Genomic DNA, 12,124 nt, shown 5'->3' with positions numbered 1-12,124 from the left:
GGGCTCCGCGACCAAGAAGAGGCGGCCCAAGGCAAAGAAATTTCCGCTTACGACAGTGAATGAAGAGTTCACCCCGGGTAGGACGAACTACCAGCCGGAAGAATCCATTGTCTTGACGAGGTGTTGGATTGAAATTTTAGAGGATCCGGTGTTCGCTAACAACCAGAAGGTTATTGCGTATTGGGAGCGCATCGCCGAAAAATACAACGTGGCCAAGCCGCCGACCGCCTACAAGCGCCAACGGGAGCCGCTCCGCAAGCACTGGAATCAAATAAAGAAGCATGTCAATTTGTTCGCGGGGAAGTACGACAAGTGCGAGAGGGAGCAGGCCAGCGGCGAGAGTCTTGCAGATGTGCGCGACAAAGCAATCCAGCCGTACACGTCATTGTACGACGATTTCAAGCACTACCCGTCCTGGGCGCTCTTGAAGGAGAAGCAGAAGTTCGTTGGAGGTATACTGCCCGAATCGACGGCGGCAAAGAAGAGGACGTCGAAGCGCACCTTCGGTGATTATACAAGCAGCGAAAGCGGCGCATCTCCAATGGACCTCAACAATCCGGTGTTCGAGGATGAGAGTTCCGGCACACCGATGTCCTCTCGGCGTCCCCCTGGCATCAAGGTTGCCAAGGGCAAGGGCAAGGCGACATCCTCGTCCACCCCGCCACCTGAGCAGGCTCCGAGCTCGACCCCGACACGACCACGGCTCCGTTTTCGGCTGCGGCACATGCCTACACGGATTTGGTGGCCTCCTCCGACTATAGGACGTTGTTGGACGCGCACAACGCCCTGATGCAGGCGACCAACCCGACTCAAATCGAAGGCATCCAACGGATGATCGATGGCCTTAGCCGCAAGTTGGGACTACTCTAGACTAGCCTCCTTATTTTATATGTAGTGCACTTTTTTTTAATTTCTTATTTTGTAACTTTTTTTTTAGTTAAGGAAATGTAGGATTTGCCCTAACTGTGTTGTAATTATTTATTTATTTTGCTTGATATATTTGCATAAATTATATAAATACAAAATAGAAGTAAAATGCTTAGGGCGAGCTATAGTTCACGGCCCCATTGCAGGTTGAAGGGATTGAAGATAAAATGTTGATGTGGCGGTATATAGGGCGGGGCTTAGAGCGAGCTATAGTCCACTCCATTGTGAATGGCCTAACATGATAGCTTACTAATTTTGACTTTGTAACGAACGGTCTATATTCTTTTAATAAGAGGGAGTATTTTTTAGAGGATAATGATACCAGTTTTTTTTTAGGATAGTGATACCAGTTTTTCATAGAGGAGTACTAATTTACTAGCTTACTCATTCTAATAATCATGATCATATTGTGCACTAATTACTTGAATGTTTGGATAATAGGCGTTCATATTCTGTTTCATCAATGCTCATATTAATGCTTGATTTTGACCACATGTCTTATTATATTTATGACATTTTTTTCGTCTCACCAATCCTAAAATGCCAAGCAATCTATTATCTCAACTATATCTGTATAAAGTAGCAAGGATTTTGCCGATAGGGAGCCCAAGTCAATGTTAATAATTGTGGACTATTTAATGGTGTCAATGTCACCGAACAATTGCAACATTGACGATAGAAGATATAGGGAAGATGAGTAATTTGTACAATCTTACAATATTCTTTCAATAATTTTTCTTAAACATCCTTACTTAATACTTATATAACTCTATATAAAACTTAATACTATAAATGATAAAAATATAAATCAAAGACAATTTTTTTATATACTATTATTAATAATGATTAGTATTTAAAATAAATTAATTAGTAGAGTGCAAAACAATAGAGTTTTATGAATGATAATAGTAGAACAAAATTATAACAACATAAAAATGAAAAGAATATAAAAATAAAACAGCAAAAAAAGGTAAATAAAAAGAGAGAAAAAATAAAAAGAAACGTATAAAACAAAAAGTTGCATCCGGAGGAACACAAGATAGACTATATTATGACATTTACACTAGAACTACATTATATTTGTGAAATAATTAAAATGTATAAAATGAGCTTCGCCCCTATTATGGAGTAAAGTTTTATCAAGAAATAATTGCTATTGTATTATTCATTCTATTGATCATTCTATATATTTTCCTTATTATTCATCTCATTCAGACCCCCTACTAATTTGTAGCAATTGCTTATGGCGACAGCGTCACTAAAAATATCCTACAAGTGTTAACAATAATTTTAGAACGTCCGAACATTAAAATTCTGGTTTCGCCATTGCACGAAAGATTTACTTATAGTTGTATTATGGATAATCGGTGTTGATACTATCTTCAAAAATATATGTGATTCCCATATGCATGCCTCCAATTAAGTTTTTTGAATTAGCTAGTATGACTAAGTTAAACCGCAGAATTTTACACTCTCTTAACTCCTTCATTTTCCTCTCTTTTTCATTCAATTAACTAAGCCACAGATTTTCACACCCTTTTAATCCTTTCCATCCCTTAACTTTTCATTTCAGATGACAGTTGAGCGTCTTCCATAGTTCTCTGGGACCGGTAGTGTAACAGCCCGCCCTTCTAGGGTACAATAATTACGGCGGCTGCTACCCAAAACCGACTCTAAAGAAATAAACATAGGCTAGGGTTTCATTTAAAGAGTATTGACCAAAAGAATTGAAAGAGATATCAGAGTATTAAATGCAACAACTTAACCTAGAAGATTAAAGGAAAGAAAAATATCATAAATGACGATCAAAATCTCAAGAGTACGACATTATATCCAAGTCAAAATCACAAGAAAAGACCAAGGCCTCAAACCGAAGGCAAGATGCAAATATTCCAAAGAGAAATTCTAGAGTGTATCAAAAATTCAGCGGAAAACGACCAAGAGAAAGTATAGCTATGTATGAAGACACAACTACGCTTGAAGTTCAACATATCCTTTTTAATTCATTAATTTGCTCAACACCCGCCACCACTCGTCATCATTCAACCTGCACATAAGGAAAACACATGCAGGGCTGAGTATTTTGAAATACTCGGTGAGCTCGTTGCCAAAACATTTTATAAGTTATGCCACCCTTACCAAGTGAACTCGAGTTTTAAGCAGTTATAAAAGAATTATCACGAGTATCACAAAATATATTTTCATAGACTGGCCAGTCAAAATAACCTCCCATTTTCTCATCAAATTAACAATCACAAACGTTCCATGGTGCGACGAAAGTGTGGCCACACTTTTCGCCCACGAGACCGGCCGACTAGCAAGGACGGCTCTCGATCCCATTGTGTACACAGCCTGGTAGGGCTTGCGGCCCATACTCAGACCCGAATTCGTATAAGCATATCCAACAATCACATTTAAACAAACATAGGCATGGCATAACAGTTAAACCACCCTTATAACCCCGAACAACATTTTGATAAAATAAAAGAGAGTTTTTAGAGTAAAGCCCACCTCGACTGCTTAGTTTTCAAGTAGATTCGCTTTTCCGTTATCCGGCTTCGCAACCAAAGTTTCACCTTTTAATCACATAGGCACATATCACAAATTAGGTTCAATACTACTCTTACTCATGCATGTCTCATTACTTTTCCCTCTTCCCAACGATTTATCTTATCATTACTAATTAATCAAGATCATGTTTATCGCACACGAAGACTTAACCATCAAACACACACTACACAACACATCAACACACACACACACACGGCACACACACACACGCCACACACACACACGGCACACACACATACACATGTCCCCACATCCCTTTTTATCCCTCTTTCACTCAACCAAGATGCATGAGGGTTCAAGAAGGCCGATTAATCGGTTAGAAGAAAAAAGAAGAGGTAGAAGAAGAACAAACATAACTCTTAAACAAAAATACCTTTTTGAGAAAACAATCGGTAGGAAACAAGTATTAGCCTTGATTCTTCAAAGTTCTCGGATTAAACTTCAATTTCTTCTCAAAGGATGAAGGATTAATGGAGTAAAGTAGAAGAAAATTGAGAGAATGTGTGGGAGGGTGGGGGCCGAAAATTATGGGGGCTAGGGTTGATGTTTCTCTTATTTATAGTGCTCAACAAGATCTTTAGGTAATTAGAATAGAATATTTGGTAAGATCTCATTCTCCCAATTAAATAAAGATAAAATAATATTGTGAAGTAGGGAAGAAGAATTAACAAAAATAGACTAGGTATCAAGCATGGAAATTTTCGAAAACTAGGCTTCTAGGATAGCCAAGATTTTGTTTTGGTATATTTTACGGCGTAGAATAAAAGATCACGGAGTAAAATAAAAATAAGAATTCTCCCAATTTGGAGTAGAAATAGGCGTCCCCTATGCCTATTTAAATAAGGCATGGATTCTTAATATTGCCTAGAATAAGATAAGGCAAGATCTTTTGAAGTATGGAAAGATTTGGTAGTATAATTAAATTCTAGGTATGGAAGGAAATCAAGTAGGGAACCAAATAAAAAATAAAATAATTCTTTCCTTCCCAATTATAGTGATTTTCGAAAATCACTAACAAATAAGGGGGCTCGATTTTTCCATCTTTAAACAAGGAAATAATTGGCTCTTGGAATTTAATTTGGATAAATATCCCAAGGATTAAATAAATTCCGGAAAAATAGAAATTCCTTCTCCAAGGGGCTAGGGTTCGAAAATTACAAGAATTAGAGTGACAAGTATTTATGGAAATTTTCTCTAATATTCTCACTCACCCTTAAACAATTAAATTGCCACATAATCTCATAACTTAATATATCACAAGCCACATCATTAAATCAAATAGTTTGACTTTTCAAACTTTCAACAAAAACCCTAGGCTTGACTTGGCCAAGGCATCCCATGAAATAAATGCATTCACGACTCCACGTCATCAAATAATTAATTCTAGGGCTTTAATTTAGGGTTCTAAATTCCGGGATGTTACAGGTAGTGGGTCGGCCAACCCTACCCGACCCCACCAACCTCCGCAACTAATGTCATCCCATACCCGGGTCCAGCACTAACCAAGTCCCTCCTAAGTATCGTTTTGTTTTCTCTTATTTTATCAATTTAACACTAAAATTCATTTCTTCATTAAAAGGTGCTTATTTTAAAAATTGATAGGAGTATAAATTATTACAAAATGTAAAAAACAAGGAGTCCAATAAAACAGGAGCTTAATATACATATAAGATGTTATATTATAATAATGTTTCGTGGTATATTCTCCTACGATCACTCATAATTATATTGTCACATGTGCATAAATAATAGATTATCTCTGTCCTAATTATATTGTCTCATGTGCATATAAACAATAGATAATCTCTGTACTGAAAAAATAGACTGCTTTTAATATTTGGAATCATTCCTTAAGCTTAAACCAAGTTTAAATATGGAATGTGTTTAACCAATTACACATAAACAATAGATATTCCACACTCTACTAACTTTTACGACTAATTATTCTTCACATTTCGTGAAACTCAGCAGAGCCAACTTGTGACAATTAATGACAGACAAGAGAGGATCACACTGATTACGTAGCAATAAACAAACTAAACAGAAAACGAAACACGATAATGACTCCAACCCAATCATTCGCGCATCTAACATGTACTGCCTCCGCCACACCCCCCGCCACCGCCACATCCACCACCGCTGCCACATCCCCCGCCACCGCAGCCGCCTCCATCTCCGCCTACGCAACATCCCCCGCCTCCACCACCACCGCCTCCAGCATCACGGCTCTTCTTCTTCTTCTTCTTCTTCTTCTTCTTCTTCTTGTGATCGGCGCAAGCGAATAAGAGCATGGACATGAGGGAAATGGAGACAAGAAGAAGGATCACTCCAAACCCCCAACCCTCATTACTTCTCTCTCCAAAAACTCTTCCCATTTTATCACTATACACAAATTGTATGTTTGTATGTACATATATAGTTGCACTAACAGAGGCTGAGTCATTGCGCGCCAATTCAATTTTCTCTTATAAATTGATTACCAAAATCGGCATTTTGATGGAAAATAAAAGACTATACAAAATCGGCAATTTTATCTTATAAATTTGAGACCTGCGTTGGTGGTCCTGCATCGGCACACGTGTCACTTTCTCATTCAACAGGGGAGGATCTTGTTCCAAGCACACGCTCGTGTACACGTGGGCCACTCCCATTCGCTGTCACTAATGACGTGGCTGCTGTTTGTGACCACGTGGCACTCGAGTTTGAGCTAATGTGTGCTTTTCCAAAATCTATAGTCATTGTTGTTTTTCAGACTAATTAATTTCCAATCATAACTACTTGTACTTGTATTATGATTTGATGTTTTGGGTTATCCAAATTCAAACTACTTGTATAATTTTTGAGAATTTCAGTCACACTCATATTTACACGATGTGTTATATTGCTAGCTTTTTAAGTTACTATTCCTGCTGACTTATCAATGCAGTGTATTAAAAATATTAATACATAATGTCAATACAGTATATTGAAATGTCAACAAAATTATATGTTAATATTTTTAATACACTGTGTTAATGATGAGTTAGTAGAATTAGCAACTTAAAAAAGTTAATAATGGATCACACCTACAGTAAAAATTGGGTTTAGTTTTCATAGTGGATACATAGGATCAGTGGATATATCTAATGAAAATCATGATCATATTGGCACATTTTTATTGAAAATCATGATCATATTGTGCACGAATTACTTGTAGTTGTATCACAGTACTATTATGGTTCGATTTTTGGATAATCGGCGTTGGTATTTTCTTCAGAAATATCTATCATCAATGCTCATGTTAATGCATGATTTTGACTACTTTGTCTTACTATATATATGTGACTTACTTTTCTGCCCCAATAGTAAAGTATAAGTTGTCCAAATATGTTAAAATCTTATCAGGAAATAATTGTAGTATATTATTTATTTTATTGATCATCGTCTAGATATTTTTATCTTATTATTCATCTCTCTCTCGGACCCCCTACTGATTATGTCGTAATTGCTTATCGCAATGGCGACACTGAAAATATTCTAGAAGTGTACAATAATTCAAGTTCTAACATTAAAATTCCGGTTTCGCCACCCCACGAAGATTTTACTTATAATTGTATGTATTATGGATAATCGGTGTTGATACTTTCTTTAAAAATAATAAATGCATGATACCTCCAAGTTTCTTGAATTAGTAGTATAACTAAGTTAAGCCGCAGATTTTTACACTCTCTTAACTCCTTCACTATCCTTCTCCTTTCATTTCAATTAAGCTAAACCACAGATTTTCACACCCTCTTAATCCTTTCCATCCTTTAACTTTCATTTCAATTGACGATTTAGCGTTTCCCACAGTTCTCCGGGACCGGTGGTGGGTCGGCCGACTCTGCCGGACCACACCTACCTCCGCCACTAATGTCATCCCATGTACATACAAATACCAATACATATTAAGTAGTAGTATTTCATATTAATGCACCTAAATATGTGATGTAATATATATATCCCTATATTAGTATAATTCAGTTGCATAAATTTTTTATCACTGATTATTGACTATATAAATTTGAATTTGCTGGTCAAGACGAGCTAGTTGAATTAATATCTCTTAAAAAATGATTAAAACCATCGGAAATTTAAAGGAAAATTATGTGTAATTTTCCAATATTTATATATAGCTACTGATCAAGACTAAGTCTGAGATTTTTTGAAAGTCCTCATTTTAGATAGTACTATTACTATAAATCTACACTGTTACTGCCTTGAGGTGGAAGCATATAATTAACATGGGTAGCTTACTAATTTTGACTTTGTAACGAATGGTTTACATTAGGTTTATGATACATATGAAGGATCCTTACGCTTTCGTTCTTAATATAAGACAAATGTTTTGATTTGGAAGAAGCGGTTTTATGTTTATGATTTTCATTTAATTTGGTTGGAATTACACTCATTGCCATGCCGATATTCCGATTGTCCCAAATTTAAAATTTGAAGAGAAAAATAATTTTTTAGAAAATTTCGTGATATTCGTCCCGGATAATTTGTCCCACTTTTCTATTTCGATCTATCCCACATAGTTTATCTCATTTCCATATTCCACTAACTCATTCCTACTCATATTTTATTATAAAACTAATATATAAAAGTAGGACCCACATTCCACTAACTTTTTCAACTCATTTTTCATTATTTCTTAAAACTCGTGCCCGATCAAAGTCAGACGAATTATCCGAGGCGGAGGGAGTACATGTGAGGCTATCGGGAGAGGGTACACCCGCACTAAAAACATCCAAATAAGTACTAAGATAGAATGGTGTGACATGGTTGAAAATGTATATATGAATCTACTTATATAGTACTCCACTTATATACATATAAGATCGTCTATCGCAATCATGTTTTGGGATGTATTCTCCTATGATCACTCATAATTGTTACATGTGCACGAATAATAGTATCACACTTATTTGATTAATTTATCATGAATAAACTACATAGAAAAAAGTAACGATATGCAAAAATAGATGCCTCCAAACCCAACCATTGCATCTAGCCGCCGCCACCACCGCCTCCGCCACATCCGCCGCCTCCACCTCCGCCTCCGCCACATCCCCCGCCTCCACCACCTCCATCCCCACCACCCCCTCCATCACCACCACCATCGCCTCCTCCAAAGCAATCGCCACAGCCACAATCCACAACATCGGCATCACGTTTCTTCTTCTTATTCTTATTCTTAGGAGGCTTCTTCTTGTGATCGGCGCAAGCAAATAAGATCATGGACATGGCTGAAATGGACACAAGTAGAAGCATAAGCCCAAATCCCCAACCCTTAAACACTTCATTCCTTCCCTCTCCAAAAACTCCTATAACTCTTCCCATTTTAATTTTATCACTATGCACAATATATGTGTGCATGCATGTATATATATAGTTGCATCAACATAGACTATTTCAATACGCGCCAGTTGAAAAAATTGAATAAGACCATCGGAAATTTGATGGAAAATCTCTGTGCTTTTCCAATATCTAATGACTTGTTTCTCAGAGTAATTTTATAATAGTCATATATAATTGCTTGTGGTTGTGTGATGATTTGATGTTTTGAATAATCCAAAAATATCTTTAATTTGTTGAATTTTCATGTTGACTTGTCTTTATATATTTATTGGAGGATAATTCGTTGATGTAGAAGAGCAAACGTGTTCGCATGTGGAGTAATGATTGATTTGACATTCATAGAATATTGATACCAGTTTTCTTTACTAATTATATCCATTATACTCCTAGTAATTAAAAATAAATTAAAACAATTCAAATAAAAAAAAATTGGCTTACGCCAGAGACGTAGGCAATACATAATTATGTAATTTCTCAAGAATATCAATTGCAATTGCACCATGCTTGCAAGTTTGGTACGATGGAATAGAATAATATTGGTGGAAGATAGGAATGAAATAAGTAACAATTTTCTTTAATTTATTTTACATTTTCATTTAATTTTTTTATTCATTCTATCATAGCAAATGAATAGAATGAAAGTAGGAATCATATTTCAATATTCCACTATTCTATTTTATCATACTAAGCATGCCTATATTTATTACTACAGGAATTGGGTTAAGCTTTCATAATAGACATACTTATTTTATAATAGTGTAAGTAGTTTGTAGGGGTGTGCATTCGGGTTTCGGTTTGATTTTTCCCCCAAACCGAATCGAACTCGAAAAATTGAATTTAGCTGAAAATCCAAACCGTTCCCGAAACCGAAATAATAAACTGAAATGATGAAAAACCGAAAAACCAAACTGCAATCATAGAATTTTTCAAACATACAATTTTAAACAAGATTTATAAAGCTGAAATCATCAATTTTACACAACACTTGTGTAACTGAAATGATGAAATCATAGCATTTTACATTACAGTGAACATTGAATTTCATCAAATACAGAAAACAATGAACATCTTCTTCTCGAGACATGTTGTGGATGGGTGTAAGGCTGGAAACGTTGGAGTGAATCTGGAGCTGAAGGCGTGGAGGAGCGCCGGTGTGGGTGGAAGGGTGGAGGAGCGTCGCTGCGACGGGCTGGAGCTGTCGTAGGTCTTCCGGAGGCGACGGCGACCGGCGTGGATGGCTGGACGCTGGAGGGCAGCACAGCTGGTGGGGGCTTGGAGTGGAGGTGGAGAGATTAGGTTTAGAAAATAGGGAAGGAGGCACTAGCGTGAGTGAGGCAGAACTAAATTAGGGTTAGTTTTTAGGATTTTATATTTAGTTATAATTAAATGATATATGGCGTATAATATTATTATTAAAATAAATTCGGTTTTTAAATTTTTCGTTTAATATTTTCTTCCGAACTGAACCGAGAAACCGAAATTTTTGAATTTTCAAAACCGAACCGAATTTTGAAATTTCGGTTTGGTTCGGTTCGGATATTCGGTTTTCAGTTTTTTTCTCATCCCTAGTAGTTTGCGACAACCCGAAACAGAATAGTGCGACTAACTTGGGACGGACGGAGTATATTTTATTTATATTTATTTATTTCAAATGTAGTTAATTACTAAGGTTGGGGTTTCACATATATAATAACTACTAGACTTTTTTCCCTCTAAATAACATTAAGTTATTAATGGTAGTGATATAATGAAAATCATATATATAATGAAAACTCAAAACTTTGATCCTAGCCATTAATTATAATAGATTTGTGGTTAATATTGCGTACATTTTCTATCTCAACAAGAGCATGTATTTTGTCAACAGATGGTATTTTTGTAAGTTAAGTTTTTTGAACGATTCTTGCGTTCCTAATTTCTCTCCCACCTTCCAAAACTAAAATATTCACATCATCAAAAGGATCTTTACATAGAATCAATATGATTTCAACAAAAATGAAACATTTTATAATCAATACAGATTTTAGAATCAACATAGATCAATACGATTTCAATAAAATATTCAACATCAGCGGAACAAAAGAATCAACGAAATTTAAGCACAAAAAATCAACACAGATTTTAGAATTCAACAAAAAAGCAACGCGATCGATTCAACACAAATTCAACAAAAAATCTACAAAAAATCAATACATATTTTAGAATCGATACGATTTCAACAAAATATTCAACATCAGCAGAACAAAAGAATCAATGAAATTTCAGCGCAAAAAATCAACCCAGATTTCAGAATTCAACAAAAAAAGCAATACGATCGATTCAACACAAATTCAACAAAAAATCTTTACACAGATTTTAGAATCAACATCGAATCAACACGATTTCAACACAAAATTCAACATCAACAAAGAATCAACGCAATTTCAACGCAAAATTCAAGCAATTTTTTCGACGAAAAGGAGAGAGAACGGAAAAAAGGAGAAAAATTGAAATGAGGGGAGGAATTGAAACTTTAATTACGTGATTAGTGGATGAGAGAGAGCGACCAAATCTGGATTAAATGATTCACCATATTATAATATGTCTATTATACCCTTTGTTGATAAATTCAGATAAGTTATTGACATTTTAATCTAGAATAATATCAATCGTTGATTAGAAATAATTAGTGGCTAGGATTAAAGTTTTGAGTTTTCATTGTTTTCATTTGATCACATCCCAAGTCATTAACATATTATATAGTTTGATGATTTATTTTTATGATAAAAATAAAATATCACCATAAAATTATCATTCATGTAATCATTCAAATATGAAAGAAAGAATAGACAAGAATAAAATATGACCTTTCACCCATAACATCCAAATAACTGAATAAGTAATATCACAGAATGCAAAGTGAAATAATAAAACATGGTTGGAAACGTATATATATATGAATCCAACTTATAATTTCATATAAGGATCTTACATATTTTATAATCATGTTTCAACATCCCCCGCCACCGCCACCGCCACCGCCACAGCCACCGCCACCGCCACCGCCACCGCCACAGCCACCGCCACCGCCACAGCCACAGCCACCGTCACCGCCACCGTCACCGCCACCGCCACCGCCACCGCTCTTCTTTTTCTTTTGAGCACAAACAAATATGAAGATAGACATGGCTGAAATGGAGACAAGCAGACTCAGCACCAAACCCCAACCCTCAAACACTTGATTCAATCTCTCTTTAACACCTCCTCC

At 35.9% G+C, this 12,124-nt stretch overlaps 2 protein-coding genes across 2 annotated transcripts; one reads left to right on the top strand and one right to left on the bottom strand.

Annotated features, from left to right (window-relative positions):
- Positions 1-59: 59 nt before the first annotated feature.
- Positions 60-790, top strand: LOC125188248 (glutathione S-transferase T3-like). Its single transcript, XM_048085014.1, has 2 exons — positions 60-66; positions 141-790. The coding sequence occupies exons 1-2, from the start codon at positions 60-62 to the stop codon at positions 788-790; spliced, it is 657 nt and encodes a 218-aa protein (XP_047940971.1).
- Positions 791-8,526: 7,736 nt separating this feature from the next.
- On the bottom strand, positions 8,527-8,859 carry LOC125188245 (loricrin-like). The gene has a single exon (XM_048085010.1). The coding sequence runs from the start codon at positions 8,857-8,859 to the stop codon at positions 8,527-8,529; it is 333 nt and encodes a 110-aa protein (XP_047940967.1).
- Between the last annotated feature and the right edge of the window lie 3,265 nt (positions 8,860-12,124).

This window comes from Salvia hispanica, chromosome 5 (assembly GCF_023119035.1).
Source record: "Salvia hispanica cultivar TCC Black 2014 chromosome 5, UniMelb_Shisp_WGS_1.0, whole genome shotgun sequence".
Classification (NCBI taxonomy): domain Eukaryota; kingdom Viridiplantae; phylum Streptophyta; class Magnoliopsida; order Lamiales; family Lamiaceae; genus Salvia; species Salvia hispanica.
The sequence above is the reverse complement of the archived record's forward strand: the minus strand, read 5'-3'. Positions and strand labels throughout refer to the sequence as shown.